This window comes from Tenebrio molitor, chromosome 9, assembly GCF_963966145.1.
Source record: "Tenebrio molitor chromosome 9, icTenMoli1.1, whole genome shotgun sequence".
Lineage (NCBI taxonomy): Eukaryota > Metazoa > Arthropoda > Insecta > Coleoptera > Tenebrionidae > Tenebrio > Tenebrio molitor.
In genome coordinates this window covers 4,669,137-4,684,978 of record NC_091054.1, presented here as the reverse complement: position 1 = coordinate 4,684,978, position 15,842 = coordinate 4,669,137, and the positions used below count along the sequence as shown (strand labels likewise).

The 15,842-nt window shown below is 44.2% G+C and overlaps 3 protein-coding genes across 3 annotated transcripts in view; 1 reads left to right on the top strand and 2 right to left on the bottom strand.

The window, feature by feature from the left end:
- Window positions 1-231: 231 nt before the first annotated feature.
- On the bottom strand, window positions 232-3,236 carry RNaseZ (ribonuclease Z). Its single transcript, XM_069057834.1, has 9 exons — window positions 2,995-3,236; window positions 2,757-2,943; window positions 2,488-2,707; window positions 2,161-2,433; window positions 1,958-2,102; window positions 1,349-1,897; window positions 983-1,295; window positions 468-881; window positions 232-415 (listed from the first exon to the last, which is right to left on the bottom strand). Exons 1-9 carry the CDS (start codon window positions 3,234-3,236, stop codon window positions 269-271), a joined length of 2,490 nt encoding a protein of 829 aa, XP_068913935.1. The 3' UTR covers window positions 232-268.
- Window positions 3,237-3,547: 311 nt separating this feature from the next.
- Window positions 3,548-6,038, top strand: Noc2 (Nucleolar complex protein 2). The gene is made up of 3 exons (XM_069057836.1): window positions 3,548-4,434; window positions 4,486-5,367; window positions 5,420-6,038. The coding sequence occupies exons 1-3, from the start codon at window positions 3,607-3,609 to the stop codon at window positions 5,915-5,917; spliced, it is 2,208 nt and encodes a 735-aa protein (XP_068913937.1). The 5' UTR covers window positions 3,548-3,606; the 3' UTR covers window positions 5,918-6,038.
- Window positions 5,909-15,842, bottom strand: part of LOC138138094 (mucin-3B) — a 47,989-nt gene continuing 38,055 nt past the window's right edge. The window contains 10 exon segments of the mRNA XM_069057842.1: window positions 5,909-6,320; window positions 6,371-6,448; window positions 6,505-6,610; window positions 6,663-6,716; window positions 6,765-7,021; window positions 7,069-7,559; window positions 7,607-8,248; window positions 9,162-15,210; window positions 15,258-15,458; window positions 15,508-15,725. Of these exon segments, the coding sequence (XP_068913943.1) occupies window positions 6,288-6,320; window positions 6,371-6,448; window positions 6,505-6,610; window positions 6,663-6,716; window positions 6,765-7,021; window positions 7,069-7,559; window positions 7,607-8,248; window positions 9,162-15,210; window positions 15,258-15,458; window positions 15,508-15,725 (8,129 nt within the window). The 3' untranslated portion in view covers window positions 5,909-6,287.

The window sequence follows — 15,842 nt, the reverse complement described above, 5'->3', positions numbered from 1 at the left end:
CAAAATTTTCAAAATCGCACCGGAAACACCGACGCGCGCAATTTAAATTTGACATTTAAAAAATGCGCTCCGTTCTTTGCTCTTTATCTCAAAAATACCACAACACCCGATAAAGCGGTGGCGTACGTGGATGGACGTTTACGTTTATAAATGGAAATATCATCTATTATTAGAACGATTTGTCATCAATGTCGACAACACGCACAGATTATAAAATTAACACGCACCAAATTCTTTTTATCAATTTATTGTAAAAACTTAACAAAGCTTAATTGTTCTGGAGCGCTTGTTTTTCGCGTTCGATCTTCATCTGTCTTTTTGCAGCTTTCTGCTCCAATTCTTCGTAGTACTCCACAAACATGAGCTTCAGGGCGGGATACAGAAGGGGAAGCAGCGGCAACTCGTCAAGTCTCACCTAAACCCGACGAAATAATCAATAAGTCGTGTTTACTTAGACTAGTACTTACTAGCATATTGTCAAATGCAATTCCTACGTTATCTGAAAAATTCTCGTTGAATCTTGGCAATTTCGCGTATCTTTGACTGAAATGTGTCAAGAGGGTATATTTGGCGTTCATCCTGCGACCGACTTCTATCGCCTGCGAAGTAGTTGAATGCATTTTGACGACGGCTTCAGCTGCAAGCTCATCTTCCATTGTGGCTTCGTGTATCAGCAAACTGCTGTTCATTCCTAATTCTACAAGATTTTCTGAAGGCATAGTATCGCCGGAATATGTAATTTTGGATCCATCTTGTTGCGTCAGACAAACCCCGAACGCGTTGGGGCAATGTCGGACGTAACAAGTGCTGACGTCTTGCATTCCCAACTCCTCAAATATTTTCGTTTCTAGACTTTCATCCAGCTCGTGTTTGTTCAACAACTGTAATTTATTCCCATTTAATACAAACACAACAAAAATTTTAATTAGAAACGCAATTAAAGTGAGGTTATGTTATGTTGGCTACCCTGTCTGATAATTACCAGTTCTCCATTTGGTACAAGAACAAATTCTTCCTCTATATTTTCAAAGCATTTATCATAGAAATCAAGCCACCACATGATTTGCGCCGGGGCGAACAAATACAGAGGTTCACATTCTTGGTTCAATTTTTGAAGAGCTTTCCGCCGTCCTTGCAGCAACCCTATCAGCCCCAAGTGGTGATCAGCGTGCAAGTGCGATATATAAATCGCTTTAGTTTTAGATAAAATCTGATACGCTTTGTCGTGTCCATAAAATCGAATTACTTGACCAAACGTTCCTTCACCACAGTCCAGAATTATCACTCGATTTTCACTACAATTTGACAAGTTACACCTCGGTCCTCACGCTCGCTCTTACCTACTTACTCGACTTCCAGAAGCATCCCGCTTGTGTTTCGCGTTTTGTTAGGAATTGACGATCCCGTACCTAAGAATAACAATTTGGGGAAATCCCTAATAGTCATGTGTCTCCGTTTTTGAGCGAATTGTTGAGTAACCTCGTGCAAAACTTGCGGAAAGTTTTCTGTCGTCATTGTTTCCTCAATAAATTGCGAAGGCACCAATTTCAGTTCTAGTGACCTATCACAGGCCTTTTTGGGTCTTAAATGGTAATTAAAAAGCGTATTCGTGTAAATCTTTGGATCGGAAGGCGAAGTAGGTCTCGACTTTACCGACAGATTTTCAATTGGCAGAGATGGACTCCCAGGTTTAATTTTTTTGGGTTGTGGAGGTTCAGAAGATTCTACATTAATTATTTCAGTCCCTTTATCGCCCAACAGTGGAAAAAAATCATTGGATAGCAGATTTAACTTGTATTGTATGCGATGAACAGCCGCGCTACCCATGCAGGTGTTACTGTCATTGAGAACTAAATGGTGAGTACTTGGAGTGAATCTTTCTATCCATTGTTTGTACCTGAATATATAAAATATTACAAAAAAAGCAAAATGCAATAAACACCACAAATTTAAATACTTTGGATGATCCATGATTTTCTGAGGCGTGAAATGAACAACGGTATGCGCGACGTCTTCATCTCTTGTAGCTGTTGATTGATGCTTACTGAAAATTTCGTTCTCCACCAATGAATCCAGATACTCCTCAGATGGACACTCAAGAACTGCAACAAAAAAATATTCTTAATAAGTTAACTCAACTCTAGATCTCTTTATTTGTACCTATGAAGACAGGACCTGGATCATCTGGATCACAAACATCTGAGGCCTTTACAAGATTTCCATTGGCAAGAGTCACATCTTCCCCCGCTTTTAATTTCCCCAACAGAGGTCCTGGGGGAACTCCAAATTTGACACACTTCTCCAAACAAAGAGCGCCTGGGCGTGGTTGCAGTTGACAAATGTAGGCCATACTGACACCTTTAGCTTTAGTCTGTTGCAACAACAATTTGGAACTTTCTGAAATTATTTGAGGGCTTTTCCGCCTGCCACTGTCTAAAATAATACCAATCTAAAAATTTTATTTGCTACCAAATGACGGTTTTTTACGTTCATGAGCATAATAATCAATGTCATCTTCTTGTTCTTGCACCCCATTGGAATTTTCTCCCTTTAGGTCAACAGTGGAGTTGTCATAGCTTCTTGTGATAGGCACATATTTTACTTTCATCACATTATCTTCAAAATTTGTGTCTTCATTACACTGTACTACACGAATTTCTAAATCTTTGATAACAATAAATCTATGAGTAGCTATAAAAATTTCTTGCTAAAAGTTCCAGATTAAAAATTGGTTGATTTGTTTGAAAACAACATACCAGTCCTTCAGGTCCATGAAGTGTAATTTCAGGTACTCCTACATCTTGGATTGTAAGCGCTGCTCCTGGTAACCCCCCCAGATTGGCCCAAGTTGGTTGAGTTATAAAAATATGTTCCAACTTTGCTAGTTTCATTTTGTGCTCATGTGCCAAGCGTTGGGTACCTTCACCACAATTAAACAAGTACCTTCAAAGAAATAAATCTTTTTTAAAGAGAAAGCTCACAAAAACACAGTACCTTGATTGATCAGAGAAGACATAAAGCGACCTGGGAGCTCCTTCAGCTCCAGTTCCAAGGACCTGCAAGGCGACTTTACCGGGGCTGTACTTGCTGAATTTTTCTTTGATTTTCCGTCGCTGCTTTTGAGCGTCTGGAATGTGTTTTTTTTCTTTGGGCATGGTCTTCAGTACATTGATTAGGTTAGAATTTAAAAATTTAGCGAAGTGGCGGACTTGAGAGAACGAAGCACGACCAGACATGGGATTTTGATGAACACTTAATGAAATTAATGATGAAAGTGGTGAAATATTTTACAATTTCAAGTTCGAAATGAGGCTGACACTTGACATTTAGAACGGTGTGAAGTTGGTGTCATTGTTATCTGGATAATTTATTGATTCTCAGAACACAAAAGTCCTTTCTCTACAGGGCTAATAGGAAGTTCTGTCTTTGAAAGTCGCAACGAAATGCGCCCCACGTAATAAATGTACAGAATTAATGTGAATTCATGGGAATAAATGATCATATGCGGCTAACTTCACGCTCATAACCTCACTTTTGCACGTTGCAGCGTGTTGGTCGTAGTAGGTTACGGTGGTTGTTCCAGCTTTTAAAAACAAGTGCGTAACAATGGTGAAAATTAAGAAACAGTCCAACGTTGAACCCAAAAAAAAGTTAGTGAAAGTGAAGAAACGACCCATTTCTAAGCCTCAGAAAAAGAATAAAATCAAAGTGAAAAAGTCGAAAAAGAATGACGATTTTAGCTCGATGTCAGTGGACAATTTTTTGGACCAAGATTTTGAAGGCAGCGTCTCTGAAGAATCTGAACAAATAGACGAGGAGGAAGTGTCTCAGCTGCATTCTGACATTGAAGAAAATGTGGCTGGAGATAACATTGAAGACAATGAGTCTGAAGATGAAATTGAGAATCACAAGAAGGCTCTCTCGAAACTGCAAGACACAGACCCTGAATTCTACAATTTTTTGCAAGAGAATGATAAGAAACTGCTTGACTTCGATGTGTCAGATGATGATGTTGATGATGATGAAGAAGACCCCCAACACAAGCCTTCAGAAGAATTGGAGGTAGCTAGTGATGAAAGTGATTTTGAAGATGATCAAGTCAAGGACAAAGGAATAGTCACTTTGAAGATGCTGAAAAATTGGGACACAGCCATACAGAAGGACCTAACTAACAAAACTATCTTAAGTTTGACTCGAGCCTTTCATGCAGCTCTTGTAAGAGTGAGTTCAGAAAATGAGCAAGAGCCATGTCAGTACAAAGTTGAAGGGTCAGCTGTATTCAATGGGGTAATCCAGCTCTGTGTCATACACCTAGGACCTGCATTGAGACGCTTCCTGAGGCTCAAAGAAGGCTCAAAACAACCCCCACATAAGTGCAAAAGATTCATCAAAATCAAACGCACCCTGAAAGACTATTTCATGGATTTGTCAAAGGTAAATTGGGCCCCAAGTTTTTATTTTAAAAAATGCAACAATTGATTTCAGTTATTGAGTGGAGTCACTTCTGCTAACATTCAAACTGTTTTGCTAAAACACCTCCACTACATGTCCCCTTTCATTGTCTCCTATCCTAACATAACCAAATCAATTTTGAGGCGCTTGATCTCAATTTGGGGCACGGCCGAAGAAGGCGTCCGCGTTCTAGCTTTTCTGTGCATTTTACGCATCACAAACGGCCAAAAAGCAAAATTTTTGGAGATAGTCCTCAAAGCTATGTACATGACGTACGTAAAAAATTCAAAATTCGTCAGCGTTGGCTCTTTGGCGGCTATAAACTTCATGCGACGCTCTCTCGTGGAAATGTTCGCGTTGGACGCGTCAGTCGCGTATCAACACGTCTTCTTGTACATCAGGCAACTGGCGATACACCTACGTAACGCCATCACCGTCAACAAAAAGGAAAACATCCAAGCGGTGTACAATTGGCAATTCGTAAACTCTTTAAAACTGTGGGGCAGCTTCTTGAGCGCCGCGGAGCATAAGCTCCAACTGCACCAGTTAGTCTACCCCTTCGTTCAGGTCTGTCTGGGGGCGCTGAAACTCGTCCCCACAACTCAGTACTACCCTTTGCGCTTTCACGTCGTCCAGATTTTGATGGACTTGTCACGCGACACCGGCGTTTTTATCCCAATCTTACCGTTCCTCCTTGAAGTGCTCACCACTTACGACTTCAACAAAAAACACCAGAAGGTTTCGATGAAACCCATGCATTTCACGTGCTTGTTAAGAGCGTCGAAATCGCAAATGACGGAGAACGGTTTCAAGGACGCTCTCATCGAGAACATTTACGGATTGCTCCTCGAGTATTTAGCGGCACAATCTTCCTCCATCAGCTTTCCAGACTTGAGTCTTGTGTGTGTGGTCCAGGTATTGTTTTGTTTTACGCGTGTACACAGTTATGACAGTTGTTTTAATCCAGATCAAACAGTTTCTCAAGAAGTGCGCAAATGCGAATTACAACAGGAAGATGAAGCAGCTTTTGGAAAAGATCGAACAGAATGCTCAGTTTATCGAAAATGAGAGGAGCAAACTCACGCTGAACATCGTCGATGCCAAGCAGATCGCGGGGTGGGAGTCGCAGATCAAGACTAAAGGGACTTCGCTGGGGACGTTCTTCGAGAATTGGAATAAGCTTCATACGGTCAAGAAGAATAAGCAACTCACTAATAACGAGGAGTTGGCGGATTATAAGTTGCCCACGATTAAGAAAAAGGTGGCGAAAGTTAGGGAAGAAGGACCGGTGGAATTGTTCCCGAGTGACAGCGAGGACTCGGATGGGGGGTCTCAAAAGGAGAAGACACGCAAAAGGGGGAAGAGAGGGGGCAAGGGTAAGAAGATCAAGGACGAGAGCGGACCCGTGGAAGACGACGGCGAACAAGACATCGTCGAAGATTGGAAAGCCAGCGACTGGTCGTAAATTAAATAGAATTTATTTTTATAAAAAAAATACAATAATTATAAAACTTATTATTAGTAATAAGTACGTTTACATTGTACACTGTTATTATAAGTTTTAACAATACATTTACACAAACTAAGTCTTTTTTGGCACTCTGCTTGTTTGCCCGACCAGAATATATTAATATAAATAGTAACCTAACATACATATATACATAATGCATTCACACTCGTCCTAAACCAAAAATTTCGGTTGTTTTCTTTATGTACACGGAATAATTATATGGCCGATTCAAAATTCTCACATTCTAGTATAAATATGATTGACAAGTCAGTAACACAGACACACGGATAAGGCACATTGAGCTTCACGAATTCGAGTCCTCGCGCTAAAGTGACTCAAAACCTGATATGTCACTTCCCTGCAACAAACAAATGAAATCTGGGCTAGTTATGGTGATTGTCGCTTTACCCGGTCCGGTTTGTACAAGTGGGTGTGGGGGAGCAAGAACGTGGAACCCAAATCTCGTTCAGCCATCGTGTTCGCCTCCTGAGAACAAATCAGCGTGAAACGAAAGAAATCGCTCGCAGTAATAATTGTCTTACGTCATTCTGGTGCTGCGATGACGGTTTGGAATCGTAGTCGCCCCTGAACGACTTCATAGGGGGCGGAATCGTGGTTTCGTCGTACGACCTGGCCTCGGACACGGTGCTGCAATTCAATAAATTACTACAACAAAACTGAAACCTTCACGAGCGCGTACTTGATCCTCGGTGCTATGTCCAACCAGTTCGCCATGGGGTCGATGTCGTTATCCCTAAAAATGACGCATTGAGGGGCGGAACCTTGTCGGTGCTTTGCTCACCTCAAAGTGTTGAACTGCGACCTCGTCCCGGTGCTCGACAATAAATCGGCGCTTATTTTCTGGATGAGGGTCGCGTTTTCGCTGCGGTCGGCCTCGGTGCCACACGTGGTGCCCAAAGTGCCCATGTTGTTGCCCAAAACAGTCGCCGACACTTCGAACCCGGCTGAGACCAACGCCCCCGAGGTCTTCCTCGAGATGGCCTTGTCGTCGAGGTACGAGTCACTTTGGGCGTTGCTGTATTTTCGTTTGTTGTCCGACTAAAAGAAAACTTGACTAACAGTACCACTCAGTACTCGCGACTCACTTTACTCGGTGTTGGCCCCGCGTCTAAGTAGCTTAACAGCTTGGCCTCGTTACCGATCGCCGGTACTGACGGTTTTCTTGCGTCGAAAGTTGTGTAATTGCTGAGTGGAGACGTGGGCGGTGCTGGGTGGTACTTGGCCCGCGGAATCATCACAGTCAGAGACCTGTCCTTCTGGTCGACGAAGCTTGACTCTCCGTTTTCGACGTCGGTGTGTTGCCCGGATGTCTTCTTGAGGGCGCCTTTCAGTTTCTTCTTTTTGGGGACGTAGGGAGGGAGCGTGTTGGTTTCGGACCTGCTGTCTTCCGAGCTGGTGTCTTGAATCATGGCTCTGCGGTCCATTGTGCCTCTGTTGGCCACTCTTTGCGGGAGGAAGCTCATCCCGGTGGCGACTCGAGTCTTGCGAGGCTTCTTCCGGCAGCACGTCATGATGATGCAAATCAGCAGGAGGGCGAAGAGGATGGCGCCGAGGGTCACCAAAGCAATCAACAAAACTAGAATGGAAGTGTCTTGACTGGCGGCTGTATTGTCAACAACTCACCTTTCAGATTGACGTGGCAGCTCTCCCCGGTGTACCAATGGAAGCACTCGCACAAGATTTGGTCATTTTCTCTCGAGTAGCAAGTACCGTGGTAGTTGCACCGTTCGCATCCGATCAGCTCCGCCGAGCAGATTCTTCCAGGGTAAAGTATATTCTCTGAGAGGTCAGCGAAACCTTCTTTACAACTGCAAGTGTAGGTACCTTTCAAATTGAAGCATTGCGCGTTTTCTGAACAATCGTGGAACTTGGAATTGGTGCACTCGTCGAAATCTTGAGCTCTCATGTCTTCTAAACTCTCCCTAGAAGCAAAAATCTCGGTACCACCTAGACTGTAGTTATTGTTCCTCAAGTATTTCTTGAACACGTCTTCCAGACGCGTTTCGTCGGTGTTATCTGAAAGCTGCAAGTAAAACTTCGTCGTGACTCCAACTGGAGCTTTGCGGGGCTCGTAGGAGTGGACATGTACGCCGTGGTAGATGTCCCGCAGGTCCGACTGCATGACCATTCGATCGAGGGCTTCATGAGTGAGCGCTGTCAGCTTCGTGAAGCCGGTCGAATTGGGATTGGTCAGGTCTGGGGTGTATTTCAAATTGTCACGACCGAAACGTTCTAAATCCACCTTGAGATTGTAAGTGTAAGTTGCTGCAAGACGAATTGTTTGGTTGGTACTACTGTAGTGGTTGGTATAATCTAATTATTCATTTTGATTGTGACCACTCCCTAGTAACTTTTCAGTTGCTAGGTTATTGATAGAGAATTTTAGATAACACTAAATCCAGTCGCAGTTGGCAACTCTCGGAGGCGCCATTTTGACAGAAACGTCACGCTCACAGAAGACAGAACGGAGAACGACTTGCGCAAACGTTTTTCGACGTACACTGTGCGCATATCTATAAAATTGAGTTTTGGTACAAAATTTTAGAATTCAAAACGAAAATTCCACGTCGTCTTCTCAAAGTTGGGACCAAATGGTTAACATTGACTTGTTTCGAGACATTTATTGAAGCCAACGAGAAAACAAGAAGTTAACTCTATTTGTGCTTTTTTGTTGTACATTTTAGCTAGTAGGTAAGTGTTGTAGTTTGATACCTTCTGCCTTTTCGTCCCCTGTAAATAATTTTTTTGAACTTTCTGTCTGATTAGTTTTTATCTGAAATTATTTAATCAACGCTAATTGAAAGTTCTGAACACCTTTAGTAGGTAATCCCCAGGCATTTTTCGCGTTTGTCTTACTGCCAAATGACCATTTCCTTTGTTAATAACGCTGTACCTAGATATAACCCCATTTTTCAACAGACGTGATCACAGAATCAGACAGATGTTTTTAGTTTCTCCTACTTCAAATATTGATTTCCGTTATTAATATTGATAAATACATTAAAATCATTGCTTTACTACCATGGTCAAGTTTTGACAATTCTGACATTTTCACATCATGTTCACACTGGTTCACACCACACAAATATTTAGTGTAAAACGTATGCAGCACACAGCTAAACAGCGCCTACTATGTTTTTCGTTGTGGTCACAATCAAAGTGAATAGATGTTACTTACGAATACACGGTCGGTCTGGGAACATGCGGGCAAAACCTGGTCTGCAGACGCATCTCATCACGCCTTCGACTTTCTGGCACAGCTCGTTCCTGGAAGCTTTGCATTCTGGTTCGCACCTGTCCGTTTGGACCCTCGGTACTTCCAAACTAGGCGGACTAGCGATGAAGATGCCTCCCAGTAGAACATTATTGGCTTCGTTGTTGTTCAACATTTCGTCCCTGTCTTGAGTTTCGTAACTGTTATTCGGTACTTTGATAACGCTTCCTTTGTTTTTGTCAGTCATCACGACGAAAATCGACTCGTTTTGGTCATTTTCCTCCTCTTCGACGATAGGTGGGTCGGTTTCGTTGATGATGAACTCTTCCAAATCGTCATCGTCGCCTTCGACAATAATAGTGGGTTCGGCCACGGAACTTGTGCTGGGAGTTGGTCGTAACTTGATCGAGGGATAGGTACTACTGTAAACTTCCGGAGGGTAGAGAGAACTTCCGGTACTGACTGTGGTGGTTACAGTTTCCACAATACTCGTGGGTTTGACTAACGTGTGGAACTCAGTCACTGTATCCACAAGAGTAGACTTCTCTGTCTTGGTGACCAAGAGAGTCGATGTGTAAGGTGGTCCTCCTAACGTTTTCACCACAGTGGTCTTCGTTATAGTAACAGTAGAAGTCTTGGTATGTGTTATGTACCGCGTCGGTATTACAGTTTTGCTTGGTTTTGAAGTAGCCAACTTGGTGGAAGTAGTACTATCGTCGACAACTCGTACTTCATTACCTGCATGATGCACAGCAGTCGCTACAACCTCACTTCTACTACTACTTTCAACATACGGCTTCCTGCTGCTACTTTCAACATAAGCTTTCCTACTGCTACTACTTTCAACGTAAGATTTCCTACTACTACTACTAGCAGTACCAGATGTTGTTGTTGTTGTTGTGGTACTCGTGGTTGGTGTTGTCCTACTAGTGGTTTTTATTTGCGTTGACACTGGTACATCTAGTGTTGTAGTACTTTCAGTCAACGTCTCCTTCAGCTCCACTTCCGAAGACGAAATTTCAACTGGTACCACCGGTACTGGACTCGGATTACCAATTATAACATCCAGAGACGGTGTGTTAGTGGTAACAGTCGGTGATGGTGTAATAACACTCTGTTGTTCTAGTACCGGTCGTACTGTAGTCCTGTTTCTGCTGAAAATGTCATAAGGAGGTCGAGGTCTCCTCGTGGTTATCCTTACAGTGGTGGGTCTTCGCGTGTGGGGTCGTTTCGTATGCTTCGTGTGTCTAACAGTACTTTCCGTCGTGGTTCGAACTTCTTGAGAGAATGGTACTTTCTGGGTGGTAATTTCCGGAGCTGTTATCGGTTTGTGGGTCGATACCAACGGCGGAGGACTCATTCCCACCACTTCGTCGTCGAAATTGCTCGGAGGCGGCGGTACTATATCCTCCGCGGGTTTAGGAACGTACGGTACCGACGTACTAGCTTGGGTCTCCAAATCAGAATGATTCTGCTCCAAACTGGGCACTCTGTGAATGTTACCACCAGGTGAAATGACTTCTATCTTTGGAGGTCGCATGTTGACGTCAGGAACAGGAGGAGGAGGTTTCATTATTTCCATCTCGCTCTCCTCCGCCATCGGAATTTCTCCAGTATTGAACTCTGGTGTGACAATCTCTTTGGCAGTAGTTGTCGACACTGTTGTCACTTTCTCCCTCTTCAGCAAATCACTGATCGACATTGGTTTCGGAGTTTTGAACGGTTTCTCAGTCTGTGATCCAAACGGATTGATGATTTCTGGGCTCAAAGTTGGACGGTCGATCGGCAAAGACGTGACTTTTGGTCTAGTGGCGATCACGTCACGAACAAATGGTTTTGGAGTGGTTGTTGCGATGAAAACTGGAATTGGTTGTCTAGTTTTCACACCAAATGCGTGATTGTAGTGACTTGCATTGTGATAAGTCGGGCGTTTGGTGACAACTTCGGGTTTGCGTGTGGTGATTGGTCGAAGCGTGGTACTTGTAGGTTTCCTCCTAACAGTACTAGGTCTATGGAAGACTTTATTGCTCTCAGTGCTGGGTTTAATATCAAGACTGAGAGGCCGCGTGGTGATGCTTCCTATGTACGTGATGAACCCAGAATCCGGCTTGGTGGTCACGTAATTAAACTGATCTTGATCGAAATGATTGATTTGATTGGTTTGTTGGTTTTCTGGTCGCACCAATGGAACATTCCCGAAAGGTCTCGGGAAATTAACTGCGGGTTGCGGCCGCACACTTTGTTCGTCAAACTTGGGGTACTTGACAGTCGTGCTGTCACTTCTCCCTGGTACATTTCTAACCGGAGGCAGAGTCGTGGTTTTGATTTTCAAAATTTCGAAAGGTATCTGGCCGGGTCTCAGCGGTCTACTGTTGGACTCTTGGATCACTTCGCCGTCTTCGTTGGTCAAGTCGTCGTCGTCATCGTCGTCCAAATACGCTGCATCATTTGCTGCAGTCTTGTGCGGAGGCAAGTTTTGTTCGGTCTCTGGAATCAAGGGTATTGGGACGGGACTTTGAGGTCTTGGTTTGGGTCTGTACTGAGACTGGGTCGTGTGGTGGTTCGATATTATTGGAGGTGGCGCCATAAACTCAGAAATTTCCAAGTTTGGTTTGGTTATTGGTCTTGCGAAGTTGCGTTTGGGCACCTGGACTTTGGTGAAAGGTTTGCCAACTGCTGGAGGTTTAAGGTTCACGATGTGGTTTGCTGGCTTAGCAGAAAGCTCGCTTGGAGGCCTCAAATCGATGATTTCCTCACTGGTTCCTACACCTTTTTGGTTTTTAAACGGTTGCGGGTTTCGAACTGAACTTGCACCCTCGATCACCACATTGTCGTTATTTTTGACAACTTCGAAAGAACCTGGTGGCGGATGTTGATTTGCACCACCATTTTCCACAAATTTGTTGTCATTGTTGTGCACAACGAAAGAAATTGCTGGTGGGGGATTTGCTGCTACAGCAACATTCTCCAAAAATTTGTTTTCGTTGCTCATCAACACATCGAAAGACGATTGTGGTGGGTTGCCAAACGCCCCAAAAAATGTATTGTCATCGTTTTTGGGATAGTCGTACTTGACCGACTGTGGTACCTCAACAGTACCAATACCCCCAACAAACTTATTTTCATTATTGTGAACGTTATTGTAAGAAACAGGTTCTTGGTTCCCAACTGCTCCTACCCCAAAACCACTTTCCTGATTTTTCTGATCATTAAACAAAACTGGTTCTCGGGTTCCACCAATACCCACCACAAACCTATTTTCATTATTGTAAGAAACAGGTTCTTGATTCCCAACTGCTCCTGCCCCGAAACCACTTTCCTGATTTTTCTGGCCACCAAACAAAACTGGTTCTCGGTTTCCACCAATACCCACCACAAACCTATTTTCGTGACTATTTTGACCCTCAAAAGAAACTGGTTCCGGATCTCCTACACTTCCTACCCCCGCCACAAATCTATTCTCATCAGCGTAGGAAACTTGCGAATCTCCACCTGTTCCATCAACATACTTATTGGGGTTTTTGAAAACTTCGTAAGAAATTGGCGGTGGTCTGAACTGACTCTCCCCATGGTTGATCACGTGTGCGTTGAAATCGTTGTCTTGGTGTACCATTCCAAATGAAATGGGTGGTACATTGATGTTGACCTCTTGGTTCTGATAGTTGATCAAATTTGGTCTCGATGGGTTGATGTTGAGTTGAATCTGGTGCTTATCGATGGGTTGAGGTGCCACTTTGATCACTCCAACCACTTGCTTTTGATTGGGGGAACCACTATCGTGGTAAACTGAAGCAAACTGGGGAACACCATTGTTGAAACCCTCGATCCCAGAAAATTCTGGTTCGGGGTATGGTGATGGGTCATCAAAGTACTGACCATTGTGGTGTGGTTCAGTCGAACCTCCATAAATCAAAGCTGTGGTTCTGTTGTGAGGAATATTCACGAAAGCGACTTGACTGGGTTGAATGTTGACCAAAAGGGGTTGACCAGTCGACCTTTCGACAATCTCCGGCAAAACTATAGACGGTTGAAGGTTGTAGTCTTTGATGGGGTTGTTCACCAAACCTTGTCCTTCCGCGTACACCGGAAAGGACTCTTTGGCAGCTTGTTCGTAATTCTTCTGGATCTCCTCTCTAACATTCGGAATCTTGATCTCGTGGTTGACCTCGTTAACCCCATAACTCACCCCATAGTTGTTCTGCGAGTGTGCGTAAACCTGTTCTGTCGGTCTATTCAAAGGAATGTGCTTGTGCTTGTCAACCCTCAGCGGTGGCGGCGGTCCAACGTAATCGTCTTTACTGGGGGCGTGAATCACAGGTTTGTCGACCGTCACAGGGATGTGTTTGTACTCGTGGTTCCTCTTCGGCCACTTGTTCTGAGGCACTGGGGGCGGCTTCATCCCGTAACCATCATCCTTGACTTGATTCAGCGGGATCGAAGGGATCCTGGGTCCGACCCGACCCGGTTTCCCAACGATGACGTCAGAATTCGCAGTTATGACGTCACCCGGAGATATGGGTATCCCTCCGTTCAACAACGGACTCTCGTGGGTGGGTTTCAAGTCTTTGTGCCCGTCCCAGTCGACAGTCTCTTGCAGATGAAAGGTCGCAATGTTCTGACTCTCGGCCACTTCGAACTCGTCCCCCAAACCCCCAACAGGGATGTAAATCGGAGAGCGATTTTGCTGGTTTGGGTCTTCACCAACGTTAGACTTGGGTGTCGTCACGACAACAATCGTATCGTTCCGTCTAGTAGATTTCAGATTGGTCTGGATCAAACCCGCCATTGCGTTCAGCACCGGAGTCAACGCCTGGAAACTGTTCATGTTGATCGAACCTAAACCTAGCAAATCCGGGACCTGGTTGGGTGGTTTGGCGATTTTCGTCGACGGTTTAGGTTCTGGGGCTCTGGTGGGTCGCGGTGGGGTTTGAGTTTTGGATTTGGTTTTGGTACCGCGTCTCACTTTGCTCGTGGAAGTTACCGTTTTGGTCTTCTTCAAGATTTTTGAACTGGTCAAGACTGGAGTCTCGGTCTTTGTCGAGGGCTCATCATCCAGGAAAATAATCGTCGAACCCACTATCACGCTCGGTGTAGATGCTTCTGCTTGGATCTTCTTGGTTTCGTCCCGTTCCGGCATTTTGGTCTTCTGAATCGGTAGTACTTTAGTAGGGGAGATCTCGTTGGCCACCACAGTAATTTCGAGTTTCTGTCCGTCGCTCAGAGTTGCCAACTTGGTGAAAGTGTCCGAACCATCTCTGATCTGACTTTTGATCACCGATAAGTACTTTTTATCCAGTAGATTTGGATTTACAGTTTCCGTTACCACATTCTCGATCACTTTAGAATGAGAACTGATCACCGTGGGACTCGCTGTATTACCTTCTTGCAAAAGAGTAGTAAAATACGTAAAAGTTGTATGATACGTTTTGGTAGCTAGGACATGGAAATTTTCACCGGACAAATCGATTTTGTGCTTCTTTTTGTCATCCTTGATGTTGGTACGCTTGGGGTGCAAGTACAGCTTTTCAGTCACCACGTCGCTAGAAGTTGACACATTTGTCTTGACAACCTTTTGGCCATTCTCCACCAGAGTATTGTAGTAAGTGTAAGTGACGAAATAAGTCTTGACAACGTCAGTAGTGGTGTAATTGGCTGAAACCGGACTTGGATCTTCCACGTCCAAAGCTATATACGACGTCATGACTGAAGTAGCTTTAGGTGGTACCGATTCGGTGATCACCACTTGCGTAACCACCTCGTTGGTACTAACAACCTGAGATTTGTCCCCCTCGTACAAAGTCTTCTTCAAAGACACAGTACTGTAATAAGTGTTGGTGTCTTTGAGAGGTACCATTTTTTCCGACGGTTGCAACAAAGACAAATAGTCATCTGGAGCTGTAACCGTATTGGTTACGGTGTGCTTGGAGGTTACCACTAGAGGTTGCTCCCCGTCTAGTATCGTGTTGAGATAAGTGTAAGTTGTGTGGAAAACTCCAACCGAGAGATTCGGGTACTGAAAAACGTAGTCAGGTACTGCCTCAAGAACCCTGTGATAGTTACCTGTGTCAAAGTAATTCCCATCGCTGGTGTTGGTAGGATTTTCCCCGTGTTTCTCTCTTCCGTGGCAATATTTGAAACGACTTGTTCATGACTAGAGACCGTGGTGGTACCACTTTCTAGATAAGTGGTGAGATAAGTGAACGTCGTGAGACAAGTCTTAGTTACAAATTGATTGGGATACAGCGACGCCAAACTGTTAATCTGGAACCGTTTCGATTACTGTCAGGTCAGTTTGTTGGCAACAACTCACGTTGGAAGCGTCTTGCGGCAGCATCATCATCATGTGGTCACTCAAAGTACTGGGTTTCAGCGTGATCGGTTTGTAGATAGTACTGGGTAGAACTCTCTTGATGTCCGGTTCCCCGGGAAGAGTACTTTTATCCCCCGCTACAATCACCTCGACGCCATTCGACATGACCCGAGTGGCCAGGTTATATCGGGCCTCCTCAAAAGCCCTCCCTTGCACCCCTGGATAATTTGCGGGGTTAGTTACTACGCTACGTCTAGAGTGCGTTTCGATTTTTACAATTTTTACAAAAAGGTATTTACATTTCGGACAGAGAAATTGAAAATGGGGAGCTAGAT

What these genes read in the sequence shown, in the direction of transcription:
- RNaseZ (XM_069057834.1), bottom strand. Translation starts at nt 3,236, where the DNA reads ATGTCTGGTCGTGCTTCGTTCTCTCAAGTCCGCCACTTCGCTAAATTT. An exon ending in TCCAGGTCCTGTCTTCATAG is followed by an intron (nt 2,103 to 2,160) that starts GTACAAATAAAG and finishes TTTTTGTTGCAG; the next exon opens with TTCTTGAGTGTCCATCTGAG. An exon ending in TTGTACCAAATGGAGAACTG is followed by an intron (nt 882 to 982) that starts GTAATTATCAGA and finishes AATAAATTACAG; the next exon opens with TTGTTGAACAAACACGAGCT.
- Noc2 (XM_069057836.1), top strand. Translation starts at nt 3,607, where the DNA reads ATGGTGAAAATTAAGAAACAGTCCAACGTTGAACCCAAAAAAAAGTTA. An exon ending in ATTTCATGGATTTGTCAAAG is followed by an intron (nt 4,435 to 4,485) that starts GTAAATTGGGCC and finishes AATTGATTTCAG; the next exon opens with TTATTGAGTGGAGTCACTTC. An exon ending in GTCTTGTGTGTGTGGTCCAG is followed by an intron (nt 5,368 to 5,419) that starts GTATTGTTTTGT and finishes GTTTTAATCCAG; the next exon opens with ATCAAACAGTTTCTCAAGAA.